Source organism: Magnolia sinica, chromosome 19, assembly GCF_029962835.1.
Source record: "Magnolia sinica isolate HGM2019 chromosome 19, MsV1, whole genome shotgun sequence".
Lineage (NCBI taxonomy): Eukaryota > Viridiplantae > Streptophyta > Magnoliopsida > Magnoliales > Magnoliaceae > Magnolia > Magnolia sinica.
In genome coordinates, this window is record NC_080591.1 from 48,205,550 (window position 1) to 48,226,955 (window position 21,406).

General features: G+C 46.8%; 1 protein-coding gene across 1 annotated transcript; it reads right to left on the bottom strand.

Annotated features, from left to right (window-relative positions):
- Window positions 1–1,115: 1,115 nt before the first annotated feature.
- LOC131234607 (uncharacterized) lies at window positions 1,116–21,137 on the bottom strand. Its single transcript, XM_058231540.1, has 3 exons — window positions 20,967–21,137; window positions 20,709–20,817; window positions 1,116–1,906 (listed from the first exon to the last, which is right to left on the bottom strand). The coding sequence occupies exons 1-3, from the start codon at window positions 21,135–21,137 to the stop codon at window positions 1,116–1,118; spliced, it is 1,071 nt and encodes a 356-aa protein (XP_058087523.1).
- Between the last annotated feature and the right edge of the window lie 269 nt (window positions 21,138–21,406).

The following is a 21,406-nucleotide window of genomic DNA, read 5'->3' on the forward strand; positions in this document are numbered from 1 at the left end:
AGACCATGTAAAAGAAATGATGCTTTTATTGAGAGCCTCAGAGGGCTAGTAGAGCTGAGTCGTACATAACTTTTATTGAGGGCATGAAATGGCTAGTGGCTTCTCTTCATGGATAGTAGATTTTTAAGTGCTCGGCATTACGGGGATGAGGTAGTGGATGCCCTTCCAAGTCTTCCAAATGGTAAGAGTCTAGCTTTATCGACCTGACCACGCGATAGGGCCCTTCCCAGTTCAGTCCAGGCGTCCCTGCTCTAGTCTCTGCGGTGCTTTGGAAGACGCGACTGAGGACTAGGTCACCTGGCCGGAACCACATTGTCTTGACCCTGGAATTGTAGAATCGTGCCACTTGTTGGTGCCGAGCTGCAACTCAGAGTCTGGCGACTTCGTTAGCTTTTTCGAGCATGTCAAGGTTTGCCGTAATTTGCTTGGTATTTTGATATTCCTAGTAGTTCCTGACCCGAGCTATGGGGAGGCCGATCTCTACTGAGATGATCGCCTTCAAGCCATAGGATAGTGAAAAGAGAAATTCCCCAGTAGACGACTGAGTTGTGGTCTTGTAGGCTCATAAAATAAATAGGAGCTCATCTGGCTAGTTCCCTTTAGCTTTTTCTAACTTCGTCTAAGGTGGTATTTAATGACCTTGTTCACGGCTTCCACCTACCCATTGGACTATGGGTGACGGGGCGAGGAGTATGCATTTGAGATGACGAGCCCCCTACACATGCCTTTGAATCTGTCATTATCGAACTGCTTCCTGTTGTCAGAGACAATGGTATGTGAGACTCTGAACCAACAGATAATATTCTTCCAAACAAAGTCAGTCACTTTTTACTTTGTGATCTTTGCCACCGGTTTGGCCTCGGCCCACTTGGTGAAGTAGTTAACCACTACATAGCGAATTTGTCTTATCCCTTCTTAGGGGCTAGAGGTCCAATGATGTCGACCCTCCACTAGGCGAATAGCTACAACCCGCTCATAGGGGTCATCCCTTCCGCAGGTTGCCTCGACACGACAGTGAATATCTGACACTTGTCGCACCTCTAGACATAACTCTTGGAGTCTTCTCGGATAGTCGGCCAGAAATACCCTTGACGAAGTATCTTCTGAGCCAGGACTCAGCTATTGGACTGATTTTCATAGATTCTCTCATGGATCTCTTGGATCACGTAGTCTGGTTCATCAGGTCGGAGATATCTGAGGTAGGGCTGTGAGTGCCCCTTCTTGTACAGAGTTCCGTCTAGGATTATGTATCTTGCAGCTCTGATTTTCAGGCATCGAGCCTCCAACCTGTCTTGAGGGACTTGGCCAATAGTGAGATACTCAAAAATCGGATCCATCCAGCTTGGAGTTGCCTCTACTGGATTGACCATCTCCTGATTAGCTCGATCGATACTTGGGCTATCTAGGAATTCCATGGGGATAATTCTAGGAATCATCCCCTCCGTGGCCGAGGCTAGCTTTGTGAGGGCGTCAGCCCAAGAGTTCTCCATCCTTGGAATTTGATTGATGGTGTAGCTTCCAAACCTTTCTATCAGCTTCTTAGCTTCAGCCAAATAAGCTACCATCCTTGTTTCCTTGGCCTCATTCTCAGTGGAGATGTAGTTCATGGCGAGTTGAGAATCGCATCGAACTTCGAGAAGTTTAACTCCCAAACTAGCCGTCAATCTGAGTCCAGCCAACAGACCCTCATACTCTACCTCATTGTTAGAGGCCTTGAAACCAAGTCTGATGGCATATTGGATGGTGGTTGAGTCGAGCGCAACTAGGATGATCCCTGCCCCGGCGCGCTTAGAATTGGATGATCCGTCCACAAAGAGAGTCCATCTACTCTTACCTTTATCTAGCTCTGTATCCTTGAGAAGTGGGAGAGCTGAAGGAGTCACTAGGATGGCCTCCGTGCCCACGTCTATGACCTTGGTATTTGGACTGGTAAATTCTGCTATAAAGTCAGCCACTGCCTGGCCTTTGAACGCCGTCCTCGGTCGATATTAGATGTTGAACTCTCCGAGTTCTATCGCCCACTTATTAAGCCGTCCCGACCCCTCAGGCTTTTGAAGGACTTGTTTAAGGGGAGAGTCAGTCCAGAGAATGATGGAGTGTGCCTGGAAGTACGGACGCAGCCTCCGAGCCGAGACGACTAGGCTGAGTGCTAACTTCTCCATACTCGAATATCTAGTCTCGGCGAGTACCATCGCCTTGCTCACGTAGTAGATGGGACACTGTCTGCCCCCCACCTCTCTGATGATCATGGAGCTTACGGCTGAGGCTGAGACTGCCAAATATAGGAACAGGGTGTCACACCCCAAACTCTGAAATCAGGCTCACAAAATCCCCGATCGCTGAATCCGGTGTTGACAGCCTCTGTAGTACCCCATTCCCTAGAAGGAGGATTTTTCAACGTACATTTATCTCATAAGAAGCATAACCACAAGCTTACCCAAATCACAAAGGAAACATCATCATCACGTATCCACTAATATAAACATTTGAATACAATGTTAAAAAGGAAATACATATATATCAAAAATCAAAGCTCCAAAAGACCGCTGCATGCTCCAAGCTCAATGCTGCTGCAACCTAACATCACCTGCATGCATCTATCATGCATAAGCTTATAGAAAGCTTAGAGAGTGGTGTAAGTGTTTGCATAAGATAAGTGCCAAGTATTCAATATAATGCCATAATCATACACTATCGAAAATACTAGCAAGATCACGAATCATACGATATTAGAGTAAGCGAAAATACTGACAAGTCCATGAGTCATACAATATCAGAGTACGCATTACAGATCAGCTATGCAAATGAGGAGTCATAAAGAGCCATATATCAGATGTTAGGGACTCAATGTAATATGCAATTCCTGATGAGTTCACGAATATTGTTAGCCGTATCTAGGCCATGCAAAAACATAGTAACCCAAAATGCCATATGCCACAGATGTAATGCAATATGCCATGCGAATGGAATGCCTATGCTGGAGTGTCAAGTCAGGATAATAGTGCGTAGTATCACAGGCCACGGGATCTACCACAAGGGACTTCTATCCAAACTAGTCCCATACCTAAATTTGGATAGTCAGACTCAATGTAGTAAACTCCTGATCTCAGATTACTCGCGCGCCCCAACTGAAATCCTGACCATTGTGAAGGTACACGTAACAAATAGTTGCGCATCACCAGCCTGAGTGGATAGTGAATGGATGAATGAATGAGTGTGCAACTCCTGCTCAATAATTCCATGTATCAGTACTGTACATCTTTGGGATCATCACCAGGGTCTAGTACACTCCAAGCTGGCATTATATATATATATGCATGAGGGTGGGCCCTACATGGGACCCACCTTTGCCCCCTTTAATGCAGAAAAGTTACATCATGTAGCAATTATATTATATATCTAAATATATGATATATGAGGGTGGACCCTACGTGGGACCCACCTTTGCTTTTCTTAAAAAGCAGCATACCTGTAAAGTGTAGTAGCTACAAGGCTACCCCGTTTACGTCAGTAGGTTTGCTGTTGTACGTGTGGGTGTAACCTACACTGTCCAGCTATATGGACCCCACCGCTGGCCGCTGTACTGACAACAGCAAGCTCTGTGGGTCCCACCTGTTCCATCCACGCTGTCTATCTATGGGACCCACTATTGATGCATGGGTTGTATACAAATTGTCCAACCATTTGTGAGATCATTTTTTGGCATGAGTAAAAGAATGGGACAAATCTAAAGTTCAAGTGGACCCCCACCATTTGCAATAATAGTGGACTGTGATATCCACTGTTCAAACTCCTAAGGGCCATAGTAGTTTCCAATTAAGTTGATATTTATTTCCACTTCATTTATCTCTATGTTAACTTATGAATAGGTTGGATCTCAAAAGTACATAAGGGTGGGCCCAATTTGATATACATGAAGCCCATCGGTGCGGCCTATTTGATATACATGAAGCACAATGATGCGGCCTAAATAATGCGGCCCATGTGATGTGGTCCACTTGACATATGAAGCCCAGTGATAAGGCCCATGGGCGAGGCCCATGTGATGTATTCGAGGCCCATGGGCATGGCCCAATGTGATGCATATATGTCCCATGAGTGAGGCTCATGGCGATGTATGTTAGGCCCTTGTGTGGGGCCATGGGCCCACTATACGTATGGCTCTATGTGGACCACTCCTTAGGAGCGATGTCGGTTAAATGTCCACATTGATGGGCAATGATGGTTGAATGTCCTCATTGTGACCTTCCTTTAGGCCTTGTTAGGCCCATTCTCATCATTCTCTTAGTAGGTTAACCCAAATAAGTGGGCCCCATTCACTATAGATGGATGGCTCCGTGCTACCGGATTTGATATAACCATGGCCAAGGGCCGATCCTTATATTATGGTTGATCGACTGTTTATCTATGGACCCCACCTTATTTATGTGTTGGTTGTCGGTATCAATTATCGATGCTAATTGTCGGTGCCGATTATCGATGCTGATTGTCGGTACCGATTATCGATGCAAATTATCGGTGCCGATCATTGGTGTAGATTGTCGAGGTCAATTTTGATTGTCGAGGCCAATTCTGATTATCGAGGCCGATTCTGATTATCGAGGCTAATTCTGATGGTCGAGGCCGATTCTGATTGTTGAGGTCGATTCTGATTATTGAGGCCGATTCTGACTGTCAAGGTCGATTTCGATTATCGAGGTTAATTCTAATGGTCGAGGCCAATTTTGATTATTGATGTCGATTCCGATTGTCGAGGCCGATTCTGATTGTCGAGGCCAATTGTATAGGCCGGTTATCGATTCCGATTATGAGTATGTGATAGCATAACATCATGATACCTACACCTTGGGGCCCACCTAGGTGATGTATCTACCGCACCGTCCAGCATGGGATGGTGGGCCTACCATGATGTACGTGTTTCATCCCTACTGTCCACATGGGACACAGGTGATGTATGTGCCTTATATCCTGACCGTCTATGGGACGTGGACCCCATACAAAGTATGTTTTATCCACACCGTCTATGGGACGTGTGATCCACCTTGATGTGTGATTTCATCCACGCTATCCAGGGACAGGGGACCATCGTAATATATGTTTTATCCTTGCTGTCCATCAGTTTTCAGGGTCCGTTTGCTTTATGTGCAAGGCCCACCTGTGACATATATTTGAGGCCCGATGTGATGTATTTATGACTCATGTGTCGAGGCCCATAGTGATCTGTATTAGGCCCATGTCATGCGGCCCATTGTGATGCATATTAGGCCCATGTGATGAGGCTCAACTTAATGTATGTTAACCCCATGTAAGCAATCCATTGCGATGTATATTAGACCCATGTCATGCGGCCCATTGTGATGTGTATTAGGCCCAGGTATGTGGCCTGTTGTGATGTATTTGTGGCCCATTTAATAAGGCCCATTGTGATGTATTTATGGCCCATATGGTGAGACCCGATGTGGTGTATATGTGGCCCTTGAGTGAGGCCCAATGCGATGAAGGTGCAGACCGATGTAATGTGTGATTTCACTATAATGTATGTAATGATATTTATGTGGGCCACTGCTTGAGAGCGATGTTAGTTAAATGACCACATTGATGGACAATGATGGTTAGATGTCCACATTGTGACCTTCCCTTCGGCCCATTTTGAGGCTCATTCTTGTTATGAGTAGGTTGTCTAGGCCTATTCTTGACATGAGGAAGGTACACGATTATCATATAGCATACTTAGTATAGCTTCATGACGCATGCCATGCACATCACACCATCATCATATAGCATGCTTAGTATAGCTTCACGACCCATGCCCATGCACATCATATGTATGCCTGATATGAGGAATAATTGATCATAGCACATGCCATTGGGTAGATTATTATGGAACTCCCTGATAAGAGTTGCCCACATGAGCGCGTGGTACGCGTAGGTTTGATGTACGACTGGATGGTATGACTTATGTATCTCGTATTTTGTGATATGACTACTGTATGCCCTAGTGATATTAAGGCTGTAGCCTCCACATGCATATCGTGGATGGCCAGATCGGACACCAGAAATTTGTCTTATATGGGGTGCTATAGATATCATTGGGTGAAAGTTCCAGAACCCTCTTGGTTCCAGAGGTTGCTCCAACATCTAGACCGAGTGGATGCATGAGCGCATGAGGGCCGTATACCGTTAGGCCGTGTCTTTCATTGTGTCGTGGTCGGTTGGGAGGGGGTACGACCTTACCTGCTTGAGAGGAGGGGGTAATGCTAGCTGAGTCTGATGTAAGACCCGTATCCTAGTCCATACTGTTTTGTCGAATCCCGCGATTGTTCCCGTCGAATTTCGACAACCTGCGTCGTATAATCGATGTTTGCGCATGACCGTAAGTCGAATCTAATAGATTTGAGTCAACTTAATCCCAGCCATATACTATTACGACCACATCGTCGTCGCGGTTCCAACGTCGCGTCTCGTGCACCAACCCGATGCTTAGATCATAAGATGTGGACCATGCATTATAATGGCCGTGGACCGCATATTGCGGAATCCACCCATCCTATGTGGCACCAATCTCTAGGTAATCATGAGGGTGATGGATGACATCACCCTAGCTATAGCTACCCTACCCTAGCTATAGCCACCCTACACTAGCTATAGCCACTTTACCCCGTAGCCTTCTTACAAACATTTATTGCTAGCCACCCTCCCTTACAAGTAATCATGGCCTACCTAAGCTACTCTCTCTCTCTCTCCTTACAACCCTCTCTCTCTCTCCCATTTCTCATCACTTTTCCCAAGCAAGAGAAGAAGCTCACGTCCAAGCTCCTCCAAGAGAGAAAAGTGATATTGGTGGCCCACTTTCCATCCTAAAAATCCTTCATCTAAGCCATCCACTTCTCATCTCCCTACATCAAAGTGAAGCACAAGGAGATCGACTTCCCAACGGACCAAGAAGATCGACAGTGGTTGTTTATTAGGATAGATTTTTCATGTTTTTGATGATGGGCCAAGTGAGGCCTACCGATTGATGGTATGGATCTCACTTTGGACCCTAGGTGTGGTCGATGGCCCACTTTGATGCTCATGATCATTCCATGATGTGGCCATTCTCCATGGACCCCATCATGATGTTTATTTTTCTTACATGAAAAGAGGTCATCTAGACCTTACATTTGGTGGAGAAAGGATCTCCACCATTGATTTTTGTTTTAGTGGGCCCACATGTATTGGGACCCACTTAATGTATGATTGAATGCAAGGAGGGCCCATAGTGTCGGGGTCCCTCCATCACACGTATGTCCCACTCTTTCTCTCTCTCCCTCTCACTTTCATTTTCTTTGTTCCTATTTTATGTGATGATGTGGCCTTGTGGCCAACCCGAATGGACCCCACCATGAGGCATGACTTTTACCCAAGCCATTAATAAGTGGTGCCCACCTTATATGTGTTGCACCCACACTATCCATCATTTGGTCACCCACTTGAGCAGGGCTCACCTTATATTTATGTGTTGTGCCAAGCCGTCCAGCGTCCAGAGACGCAAGACGTGAACTGTAAAAAAAAGAAAAGAAAAAAAAAGGGATTCTTTGTAGATTTTGGGGTGGGTCACTCACTCAGGCCCCACCTTGATGTATATTTTGAATCCAAGCTGTCCATCCCCTCTCCTACCTCATTTTAAGCGTTGAATCGAACAACGGAGCCAATCTGAGGTTCTGGCGGGCCATACCTTTGAAAATAGTGAATTTCACCATTTAAATTCACTTTAATTTTTTAATGTGCCGAAAAACATCGGTTATTGGACTCGTTTTGACGGTCTTGAGCCATAGAGTGTAATGGACGGGCTGGATTCAGCTGATGCGGGCCCCATACACGAAAAATCATGGAAAAACTCGTTTAAAAAAAATAGTAGCATTGCTCCTGCTGCTGTGTCAGAGGTAATGACAGCGCACCATGCAGGCGGGCGGACAGTAGTGACCCACGGCCCCTGTCGTGGGCCCCGCCCTGATGTATATTTACCATCCAACCCATTCATATGGTGGGCCACCTCCATCAGTGGGCCCCCTCGAAATTCCAGCCACATCCAAGACTCAGGTGGCCCACATCATAGGAAACAGTGGTGATTGTACGTTTGCCCTTGAAACCCATTTTTGGGTTCGCAGAAGTTTTGGATCAAGATGAAATTTGTTTTCCTCTTCATTCCAGGTCCGTATGACCTTCTCAACGGATTGGATGCTAGTAAACATAATGGTGGACCCCACGTGGGACCCACAGTGATGTACGTGTTTCATTCTCACCGTTCACTGACAGTGGACGGTGGAACCCAGGGGACGGTGTGTGAGTGTGCGTGGTGTGTGGGTGTGTGTGTGTGTGTGTGGGTGTACGTGTACATATATCCATATATATATAATTATATTATATATAATATTGTATATATATACTATATATAAATTATATATAATATACATGATGGTGAGCCTTCATGTGGACCCCCACCATGATGCTTGTGTTGCATCCAAATTGTCCAACCATTTTGAAAGATCATTTTACAGACTTGAGACTAAAAATAAGACAGATCTATAGTCCAAGTGGACCCCACCTTGGTATATATATATATATAAGGCTATAGGATTAGGCCCATCTTGATGTATTATGGCCCGTTGTTGGGGCCCACTTGAGTATAGACATGGGGCCCAATTGGTGTGGCCCATCTGATGTACATAAGGCCCATGTTATAAGGCTCATTTTGATGTATTCAAGGCCCATGGGTTCTGGCCCATTGCAATGTACATAAGGCTCGTTGGTGAGGCCCATTAATGCGGCCCATGTGATACGGCCCATTTGATGTATCTAAGGCCCATGGGTCGAGGCCAATGGGTTGTTCTTAGGGTCCATTGCAATGCGTGATTTCTCCATGGTTTGTGGTAGGCTATCCCTTGGGAGCAATGTTGGTTTGATGTCCACATTGCAAGTATAATGTTGGTTGAATGTCCACATTACGACTCTCCCTAGGGCCCATTGATAGGCCGTACTTGTGGTGTGCAGGCCGTCTAGGCCCATCTGCATTGTAAGGATAATTCATCACCTTATAACATGCTTAGTGTAACTCCATGATTCATGCCCATACGCATCATATGTATGCTTGATATGAGGAATGTTTGATCATAGCATAAGCCGTTGGGCTGAGACATTTACGGGACTCCTTATGAGATGGAGTGCCCCACAAGATCGTGTGGAACATACAGGATTGCTGCATGACTGACGGTGTGACTCATGCATTTTGCATTGTGTGTCGTGATCACTGCATGCCCTAGCGACATCAAGGTCGTCGCTCCACAGACACATCATGGATGGCCGTATCGGATACCGAAAATGCTTGGTTCTAGCACTGTGGGTACTTAGGATGTCCTTGGGTGAAAATTTCAAAACCTTTTTGGTACCAGGAGATCCTCCAACATCTAGACTGAGTGGATACACGAGCGTCCGTGTGCCGAATACCAGTAGGCCACGTCTCCCACTGTGTCGTGGTCGGTTAGAAGGGGGTATGGCCTTATCCGCCCGAGTGAGGGGCCTATAAGCTAGGATAAATTTGACCAGCTCGTAAATGAGTCCGCTATCGACAAGCTGGGTAGGTATTGGCAGATTACTGGTTAGCAGATAGTGTGGTCTCTTCCATTTGCTTGACTGTGCAGGCAGGGAGGAGGCAGTCAGTGTGAGGTGTATTAGACCTCGCTGATATCCACAAAGGAACTGTACTGATATGTGTACTTGATGAGGACTGGCATACTTGTGTTGCATCTCGCATATGACATTTGGCTACATAGGCCTCGCATCACATGGCCTTGGTATGGCCAATAGCATTCATGACTTGCATCAGATCATTTTGGTATAGCTAATTACATTCGTGGACTTACCCACATATTTTCACATTACTCTGATATTGTACACTTGACGCTTGCCTTGCGCACACACTTACACCACCTTCTAAGCTTTTGTAAGCTTATGCACGACCGTTGTGTGCAGGTGTCGTTAGACAGCAGCAATGTTGAGGCAGGAGCGCGCATCTGATAATTTTGGAGCTTTTTGATCACCTTGTATTTCCTTTTCCATATTGTACTTAAAAGTTTTTGATATAGTGGATATGTAGTGTTGTTATTTTGTGACTTGGTTATACTTGTGGTTATGCTCCATTACAAAAAAAATTCATACTGAAAATCCTCCTTATAAGATCCCAAGATCGGAATCTGGCATGTGAGTGCCGGGATCTGAGAATGGGGCACTATGGAGGCTGTCAGCGCCGGATTTGATAATCAAAAATTTTGTGAGCTCGTTTTCCGAGTTTGGGGCATGACAGAAGTTGGTATCAGAGCATAACTTGGAAATACCTAAGGATTACATCACATATCTTCTATGAACTTAGGGTGGAAAGGTTTCGAGTCCGAATAACTTTGCAATTTCTCGACCTAGATCCTTAACATATATGCCTTTGAGAATTCTTAAGGCTAATAGGCCCTTGTTCCTTCTTGTAGAACATAATGGCTAGAAGATTGACCTGAACAAATCCCGCTCCACCACCTACGACTCCCGCTCCACCACCTGCTACTCCCGCTCTACCACCTGCGACTCTCACTCCGCCACTGGATATCCCTGCTTTTCAGCCCGAGGATGCCACTCCTTTACCTGAGACCGGTGCGGATCCGACTGTACCCGTGAGTGCCACCCAGGTGCAGCAGATGCTTCAGGCGATGACTGCTATTCTTCAGGGGCAGAGTAGGCGTCCCACTATTACAACAGCCAAGGTCGAGTAGGAGCGTGTGAGCGCCCTTCTCAAGGACTTCCGACAGCACGATCCTCCGCATTTCCGGGGTGAGCCTGGCCCTATTGCAGCAGAGATATGGTGCTCCGAGGTGGAGAAGATATTCGACACCATGAGATGCACGACCCAGCAGCGAGTCCCATTAGCTGTACTCCTTTTCCAGGGTGAGGCTCAGCATTGGTGGGCATCTGTAGCCCGATTGGTAACGGCTGATTTTGAGTGGACCTGGGAGGACTTTGTGGACCGGTTTGACCGGAAGTTCTTTCCCGAGCATGTGCGACAGCATCGCGCATTAGAGTTTGAGACTCTGGTCCAGGGGGACATGACGGTGTCCCAGTATGAGGCACATTTTGTCGTGCTGTTGAGGTTCGCGATGTACCTTTTTGATGATGAGGGGTGGAAGGCCCACCATTTTGAGAACGGTTTGCATCCTGCCCTCAGGTGTCATGTGATCGGACACCTACTTTCGACATTTGAGCAGATCATGGAGAGGGCACATATTTATGAGTCAGATTGGGCTAGTTTGCAGAGAGCCCGTGACTAGAGAGGAGATCAGAAAAGGAAGGCACCCTCTGGTAGTTCCCAGTAGTAGTAGCATCGTTCACAGTAGCGACGCATGACCCGCCCAGCATTCTAAGCGCCGACAGTACCCCCAGCACCACCATCAAGACTATTTACCGATACTTGCTTTAGGTGCGGTAGGACAGGACATTGCGTGCATGAGTGTCCCCATCCGTAGCGGCAGCAGCCAAGGACACCGCATCAGCCTCCACGACAGCCACCATAGCAGCAACAGTGACCATAACACCAGCTTCCAAGGCCTCCCCCATAGCAGCAGAGGCAGCAGATCAAGCCGCCACAGCGGAGCAGCATCAATAGAGACCACAGAGGGGACCTGCACCTCTCTAGCAGGCCCATGGCAGATTTTATGCCGCACAGCAGGACCCTCAGTCATCAGGAGAGGTCGTTGAGGCTACTCTCTCTGTTTCTGCGTGCATTGCACATGTATTAGTTGACTCTGGTGCATCGCATTCCTTTATGGCCGCTGATTTCTGTCGATCGACCGGTTTGCCGATGGAGTCTGCCCGTGAGGGTTTGTCAGTATCGACACCCTTAAGGAAGACTGCAGTATTAGACCGATTTTGCTCGTCTTGCCCTGTTCTGAATGGGGATATCTTTTTACCTGCGGACCTATTCGTATTGCCGATGTCCGATTTTGATGTTATCCTGGGCATGGATTGGCTCGCCGAGTACCACGCCATATTAGACTGCTCCGCGAGGACAATCACGTTCTGTATACCCAGCGTGCTAGAGTTCCAGTTTGTTGCCAAGCCCAAAGGAGAGCAGCTTTCTTGCCTGTTATCGTGTGCCGTTGAGGAGTCAGTCGCTTTGTGTATCGACCAGCTGTCGGTCGTTTGTGGTTTTCCCGATGTGTTCCAGGAGATTCTGGGGTTACCACCTCGTCAGCACACTGAGTTCCAGATTGATCTCGTGCCTGGTACCGCGCCTATTTCAAAGGCCCCGTATCATATGGCACTGTTAGAGTTACGGGAATTGCAGAAGCAATTGGATGAGTTGTGCGAGTTAGGCTTTATCCATCCGAGCAGTTCACCGTGGGGAGCGCCGGTACTCTTCGTAAAGAAGAAGGATGGCTCGTTGAGGCTTTGCGTAGATTACCGTGAGCTCAACAAGGTCACAATCAAGAACAAGTACCCGCTTTCAGAGATCGATGATTTATTTGATCAGCTGCAGGAGGCGTAGTTCTTTTCGAAGATAGACTTATGGTCCGGTTATCATCAGGTTCGGGTTCGAGATGAGGATATCTTGAAGACAGCTTTCAAGACGAGCTATGGTCATTTTGAGTTCCAGGTCATGTCCTTTGGGCTGACCAATGTGCCCGCAATGTTCATGCAGTTGATGAACGAGGTCTTCTATCCGTATCTCGACCAGTTTGTTGTGGTGTTCATCGATGACATTCTGATTTAGTCAAGGACTCAGGAGGAGCATGAGCGGTATCTAGAGATACATTGCAGACCCTCCGTGCACACCAGCTTTACGTGAAGCTGGAGAAGTGCGAGTTCTGACAGGAGAAGGTGAAGTTCCTCGGTCATATGGTGACAAGGTAGGGTATCGCCATGGACCCCTCGAAGATTGATGTAATGCGTCAGTGGGGCCAGCCCACGAACGCATCTGAGATTCGCAGTTTTCTTGGTTTGGCGGGCTACTACCGACGTTTTATTGAGGGATTCTCTCGCATTGCAGCCCTGTTGACCAGGTTGACCTGGAAGGGTGCCGAGTTCGTTTGGAGCGACGCTTGTGAGCAGGCATTTATGGAGTTGAAGGACCATCTCACGTTCGCTCCTGTCCTCACTCTTCCCTCTGGGAGTGATGGATTTGTTGTATTTACCGATGCCTCGCGAGTTGGTTTCGGCGCTGTCCTGATGCAGCACTGGAAGCCGGTGGCTTATGCATCTTGTCAGCTCAAGGTCCATGAACTGAACTATCCCACGCATGATTTGGAGCTGGCGGCAGTGGTCTTCACACTGAAGGTGTGGAGGCACTATCTTTATGGGGTGAAGTTCGAGCTCTTCTCCAACCACAAGAGCTTGAAGTATCTATTCTCTCAGTCCAAGCTGAACATGAGGCAGAGGCGTTGGATGGAGCTCCTGAAGGACTATGATTTTGATCTCCAGTACCACCCAGGTAAGGCGAACGTGGTGGCGGACACCCCCAGCCGTCAGCCACGAGGCCTGGTGGCACACATGATGATTCAGGAGTGGAGAATGCTTAAGGATATAGCAGAGTACGACTTCCAGTTTGATCTGCAGTCTTTTATTATTCAGCTATCAAGCCTATCGATTCAACCCTCTCTTGTCGCAAGGGTGATCGAGGCTCAGCAGACAGACGAGTCATTACAGGATTACCGAGTAGAGGCAGCATCTGAGAGTCAGACAGATTGGCAGATTGGGTCTGATGGTGGACTTCGCTTCAGAGGCCGATTATGTGTCCCGGATATTCCTGAGTTACGCCGAGATCTTATGACCGAGGCACATCAATCGTGATTTTCTATCCACCCTGGCTCAACAAAGATGTATCGCGATATGAGGCGTCAATATTTTTGGTCGGGGATGAAGCGCTAGATAGCCAGTTTTATAGCCGAGTGTGACACCTGCTAACATATCAAGGCCGATCATCAGAGACCCCCTGGTCTATTGCAGCCGTTGAGCGTCCCAATGTGGAAGTGGGAGCATATATCTACCGATTTTATCATGGGTTTGTTGAGGACACAGCGCGGTCATGACACCATCTGAATTGTTGTGGACCGTTTGACGAAGTCGACACATCTTTTACGATTCGTGAGACTTAGCATACGGACCAGCTTTTCAAGATGTTTATTGATGAGATCGTGAGACTACAAGGCGTTCCTGTCTCGATCATTTCAGACCGAGACCCGAGGTTCACGTCTCAGTTTTGGAGGAGCTTTCAGAGAGCGATGGGCACTAATTTGCAGCTCAATACTATGTATCATCCACAGACTAATGGCCAGACTGAGAGGGTCAACCAGATCCTTGAGGATATGCTTTGGGCCTGCGCGATTGATTTCTCGGGTAATTGGGACGAGCACCTGCGATTGGCTGAGTTCACATACAACAACAGCTATCAGGCGACCATTGACATAGTTCCTTTTGAGGCATTATATGGTAGATCATGTAGATCTCCGAGTTGTTGGACTGATGTTAGAGAGTGGTGTCTCCTAGGTCCTGAACTTGTGTTGTAAACATCAGAGACTATCGACATCATCAGGCAGAGGAAGCGCATAGCTCAGAGCCGGCAGAAGAGTTTTGCTGACCATCGGCGTCGTCCCTTGGAGTTTGCTGTTGGGGACCATATGTATCTCAAGGTCTCACCCATGAAGGGTGTGGTTCATTTTGGAGCGAAGGGCAAGCTTGCCCCAAGATTTATAGGACCTTTCGAGATCACCGAGCGCGTTGGCGCCGTGACCTATCGGCTTGCCTTGCCATCTCAGTTGTCTAGCATTCACAACATTTTTTATGTCTCTATGTTGAGGAAGTGTGGGTCAGACATGGTGCCTGTTATTGATTGACAGCCATTGGAGGTACATGAGGACACTTCTTACGTTGAGCAGCCAGTTCGTATCCTCGATCGGAAGGAGCAGGTCCTACAGACCAAGGTCATTCCCTTAGTGAAGGTGCAGTGGAGCCATCATAGTGTAGATGAGGCATCTTGGGAGCGCGAGGCGAAGATTCGAGAGCGTCATCCCCATCTTTTCGATGTTTGACTGTATAATATATGGTGTTTTGATTATATATGATGTTATATTTCCTATTCCCTTATGAGTTATGTTGAGTTATGATGGTAGTGCAAATTTCGAGGATAAAATTTTTATTAGGTGGAGAGAGCTATAAGACTCGTATCCTAGTCCGTACTGTTTTGTCGAATCCCACGATCGTTCCTGTCAAATTTCGGTAACCTGCGACGTATAATCGATGTTTACGTGCGACCGTAAGTCAAATCCGGTACATTTGAGTCAGTTTAATCTGAGACATGTACTATTACGACCGCACCGTCGCCGCGGTTCTGACGCTGCGTCTCGTGCGCCAACCCGACACTTAGATTATAAGATGTGGACCGTGCATTATAATGGCCATGGACCGCATATTGCGGGACCCACCCATCCTATGTGGCACCAATCTCTAGGTAATTATGAGGGTGATGGATGACATCACCCTAGTTATAGCAACCCTACCTTAGCTATAGCCACCCTACCCTAGGTATAGCCACCCTACCCCGTAGCCTTCCTACAAACATTTATTGCTAGCCACCCTCCCTTACAAGTAATCATGGCCTACCTAAGCTACTCTCTCTCGCCTTACAACCCTCTCTCTCTCTCTCTCTCCCATTTCTCATCACTTTTCCCAAGCAAGAGAAGAGGCTCACGTCCAAGCTCCTCCAAGAGAGAAAAGTGATATTGGTGGCCCACTTTCCATTCCCAAAATCCTTCATCTAAGCCATCCACTTCTCATCTCCCTCCATCAAAGTGAAGCACAAGGAGATCGGCTTTCCAACGAACCAAGAAGATCGGCGGTGGGTGCTTATTAGGATAGATTTTTCATGTTTTTGATGATGGGCCAAGTGAGGCCTACCGATTGATGGTATGGATCTCACTTTGGACCCTAGGTGTGGCCGATGGCCCACCTTGATGCTCATGATCATTCCATGATGGGGCCATTCTCCATGAACCCCACCATGATGTTTATTTTCCTTACATGAAAAGAGGTCATCTAGACCTTACATTTGGTGGAGAAAGGATCTCCACTGTTAATTTTATTTTAGTGGGCCCACATGTATTGGGACCCACTTGATGTATGACTGAATGCAAGGAGGGCCCATAGTGTCGGGGTCCCTCCATCACACGTGTGTCCCACTCTTTCTCTCTCTCCCTCTCTCTTTCATTTTCTTTGTTCCTATTTTATGTGATGATGTGGCCTTGTGGCCCACCCGGATGGACCCCACCATGAGGCATGACTTTTACCCAAGCCATTTATAAGTGGTGCCCACCTTATATGTGTTGCACCCACACTATCCATCATTTGGTGCCCCACCTGAGTAGGGCCCACCTTATATTTATGTGTTGTGCCAAGCCGTCCAGCGTCCAGAGACGCTGGACGTGAACTGTAAAAAAAGAAAAGAAAAAAAAAGGGATTCTTTGTAGATTTTGGGGTGGGTCACTCATTCAGGCCTCACCTTGATGTATATTCTTAATCTAAGCCGTCCATCCCCTCTCCTACCTCATTTTAAGCGTTGAACCGAACAACAGAGCCAATTCGAGGTTCTAGCGGGCCATACCTTTGAAAATAGTGAATTTCACTGTTTAAATTCACTTTAATTTTTTTATGCATCGAAAAACATCGGTAACTGGACTCGTTTTGACGGTCTTGAGCCATAGAGTGTAATGGACGGGCTGGATTCAGCTGATGCGGGTCCCATACACCAAAAATCGTGGAAAAACTCGTTTAAAAAAAAAATAGCAGCATTGCTCCTGTCGTTTTGACGGTCCATACCTTTGAAAATAGTGAATTTCACTGTTTAAATTCACTTTAATTTTTTAATGCGCCAAAAAACATCGGTTATTGGACTCGTTTTTACGGTCTTGAGCCATAGAGTGTAATGGACGGGCTGGATTCAGCTGATGCGGGCCCCATACACGAAAAAATGTGGAAAAACTCGTTTAAAAAAAATAGCAGCATTGCTCCTGCTACTGTGTCAGAGGCACTGACAGTGCGCCAGGCGGGCGAGCGGATAGCAGTGACCCATGGCCCCTACCGTGGGCCCCACCCTAATGTATATTTGTCATCCAACCTGTTCATATGGTGGGCCACCTCCATCAGTGGGCCCCCTCCAAATTCCAGCCACATCCAAGACTCGGGTGGCCCACATCATAGGAAATAGTGGTGATTGTACGTCTACCCTTGAAACCCCTTTTTAGGTTTCCCCCCCTCCCCCCCCCCCAACGTGACTTATGTGTTCAATCCACAACGTCCAGGGGAAGGTGTGTGGGTGTGCGTGTATATATATCCATATATATATAATTATATTATATATAATATTGTATATATATACTATATATAAATTATATATAATATACATGATGGTGGGCCTTCATGTGGACCCCCACCATGATGCTTGTGTTGCATCCAAATTGTCCAACCATTTTGAAAGCTCATTTTATAGACTCGAGACTAAAAATAAGACAGATTTATAGTCCAAGTGGACCCCACCTTGGTATATATATAAGGCCATAGGATTAGGCCCATCTTGATGTATTATGGCCCGTTGTTGGGGCCCACTTGAGTATAGACATGGGACCCAATTGGTGTGGCCCATCTGATGTACATAAGGCCCATGTTATAAGGCCCATTTTGATGTATTCAAGGCCCATGGGTTATGTCCCATTGCAATGTACATATGGCCCGTTGGTGAGGCCCATTAATGCGGCCCATTTGATGAATGTAAGGCCCATATGATACGGCCCATTTGATGTATCTAAGGTCCATGGGTCAAGGCCAATGGGCTGTCCTTAGTGTCCATTGCAATGCGTGATTTCTCCATGGTTTGTGGCAGGCTATGCCTTGGGAGCAATGTTGGTTTAACGTCCACATTACAAGTATAATGTTGGTTAAATGTTCGCACTACGACTCTCCCTAGGGCCCATTGATAGGCCGTACTTGTGGTGTGTAGGCCGTTTAGGCCCATCTGCATTGTAAGGATAATTCATCACCCTATAACATGCTTAGTGTAACTCCATGATTCATGCCCATACGCATCATATGTATGCTTGATATGAGGAATGTTTGATCATAGCATAAGCCATTGGGCTGAGACATTTACGGGACTCGTTATGAGACAGATTGCCCCACATGATTGCGTGGTACACGCAGGATTGATGCATGACTAACGGTGTGACTCATGCATTTTGCATTGTGTGTCGTGATCACTACACACCCTAGCGACATCAGGGCCGTGGCTCCATAGACACATCGTGGATGGCCGTATCGGATACTGGAAATGCTTGGTTATATCACTGTGGGCACTTAGGATGTCCTTGGGTGAAAATTCTAGAACCTTTTTGGTACCAGGAGATGCTTCAACGTCTAGACCGAATAGATACACGAGCGCCCGAGTGCCGAATACCAGTAGGCCGCATCTCCCACTGTGTCGTGGTCAGTTGGAAGGGGGTGTGGCCTTATCCGCCCAAGTAAGGGGGCTATAAGCTAGGCTGAGTTTGACCAGCTCGCAAATGAGTCCTCTATCGACGAGCCAGGTAGGTATTGACAGACTACTGGTTAGGCGGATAGTGTGGTGTCTTCCACTTGCTTGACTGTGCAGATAGGGAGGAGGCAGTCAGTGTGAGGTGTATTAGACCCCGGTGATATCCACAGAGGAACTGTACTGATATGTGTACTTAATGAGGACTGGCATGCTTGCGTTGCATCTCGCATATGACATTTAGCTACATAGGCCTCGCATCGCATGGCCTTGGCATGCCCAATAGCATTCATGCCTTACATCACATCATTTCGGTATAGTTGATTGCATTCGTGGACTTACCCACATATTTTTGCATTACTTTGATATTATACACTTGGCGCTTGCCTTGCGCACACACTTACACCACCCTCTAAACTTTTGTAAGCTTATGCACGACTGTTGTGTGCAGGTGTCGTTGGACAGCAGCAGCGTTGAGGCAGGAGCGCGCATCTGATCATTTTAGAGCTTTTTGATCACTTTGTATTTCTTTTTCCGCATTGTACTTAAAAGTTTTTGATATAGTGGATATGTGGTGATGTTATTTTGTGACTTGGTTATGTTTGTGGTTATGCTCCTTACAAAAAAAAATCATATCGAAAATCCTCTTTATAGGATCCCATGATCGGAATCTGGCATGTGAGTGCCGGGATCCGAGAATAGGGCACTACGGAGGCTGTCAGTGCCAGATTTGGTGATCGAGAGTTTTGTGAGCCCGTTTTTTGAGTTTGGGGCATGACATCTGACCAGCTCGAGCAATGGGTCTACTATCGACGAGCCAGACCCGATATTAGTAGGTGGATAGTGAGGTCTCTTCCACTCACCTTGTTGCACGTGATGGGGCGACAATCTAGTTTAGAGTGTGATAGACCCCGGTGATTTTTCAGAGAGGAACTGTACTGATATATGGACTTATTGAGTAAGAGTTTCATACTCATGTATTCATTTCATTCACTATCCACTTGGGATAGTGGTGCACAACTAATTATTGCGTACCTTCGCATGGCAAGGATTTCGGTTGGGCGTGCGACTAACCTGAGATCAGGAGTCTACTACATTAAGTCTAGCTATCCAAATTTAGGTATGTGACTAGTTTGGATAGAAGTCCCTTGTGATGGACCTCATAGCCTGTGATATTACGTACTATCATCCCGACTTCACTCCAGCTTGGTCATTTCATTCGCACCGCATATTGTATTACTCCGCGGCATATGGTATTTTAGGGTTGTTATGTTTTAGCACTTATATAGCTTAGACGCACTTAACACGATTTGCATATTACCTTGCATCGCATAGCTTGGATAAGACTGATGGTATTTATGGGCCTATCAGCATGTTTTTGCATTATCCTGCTATTGTATGATTTATGGGCTTGTCAGTATTTTCACTTACTCTGATTACTCTGATATTGCTTACTTGGCACTTACCTTATGCACACACTTTCACCACCAACTAAGCTTTCTATAAGTTTATGCACGATAGATGAGTGCAAGTAGCGTTAGGTTGCAGCAGCGTTGAGCTTGGAGCATGCAGCGGACCTCTGGAGCTTTGATTTTTGATATATGTATTTTCCTTTCAGCATTGTATTTAAATGATTATATTAGTGGATATGCGATGATGATGTTGCCTTTGTGATTTGGGTAAACTTGTGGTTATGCTTCTTACGAAATAAATGTATATTGGAAAATCCTCCTTGTAGGATCCCAGGATCGGAATCTGGCGAATGGGCACTGGGAGCCGAGAATGGGGTATTACGGAGGCTGTCGGCACAGGATTCGGTGATTAGGATTCCTATGAGTCCGATCTCCGGGTTTGGGGCATGACACGGTGTTTTTCTAGAACTGAACGCGGGCCCACATCTCCTAGCCCAAGTATCACCTTAGCGCGCGAGACACGGAGATGGCGCAGTCACTAGGGTACAAGTCTCGTGTTGAGCCAACTCTTGAATATGGGATACGACTCAGGGTCACGTGTAAACGCTGATAACAGATCGCGGGTCGCCGAAATTTGACCAAGAGGACCGCGAAAGTCTACGAAACAGTACGATCTAGGATACGGGTCTCACACAGGGGCTCACCCTCTTTAAGCTCAGATAACAAGGGTGGCGAGCCCAAGTATTGCTTCAACTGCTGAAAAGCCTGGTCGCATTCTGAGGTCCACTTGGCTTTCTTGTGACCCTTCAATTGCTGGAAGAAGGGAAGACATTTGTCAGTGGATCAGGATATGAATCGTCCGAGCGCTGCCACTTGTCCGATGAGGCACTAAATCTCTCTCATCGTTCGAGGCGAGCTCATGTCGAGCAATGCCTTGATCTTGTCAGGGTTCGCTTCAATGCCTCTCTAGCTGACTTGAAATTAAGGAATTTGCTCGAGCCTACTCCGAAGGCACATTTGGCAGGGTTCAGCTTCATGCGGTATTCCTGGAGGATTGAGGTCTCTCCGAGGTTTGTAATGTGCTCGGATGCTTTAATACTCTTGACGAGCATATCATCAACATAGACCTCCATGGTCCGACCAATCTTCCTAGCAAACATCTGGTTCACCAATCTCCGGTACGTTGCTCTAGCATTCTTCAGGTCAAAAGGCATGAATCGGTACTCGGAGGATTTTTCCCTATGGAGAATAGGGACTTCCCTTCCTTGACCCCATTGATCATGGCGGACAATGCCATCTTATCGTCATAGCCGTCTACCTGTAGAGCTTCCTTATTGAAGCGGGAGATGTAATCCTTCAGTGACTCCCTGTTCTTTTGTTTGAGGGTAAGGAGATGAGTAGA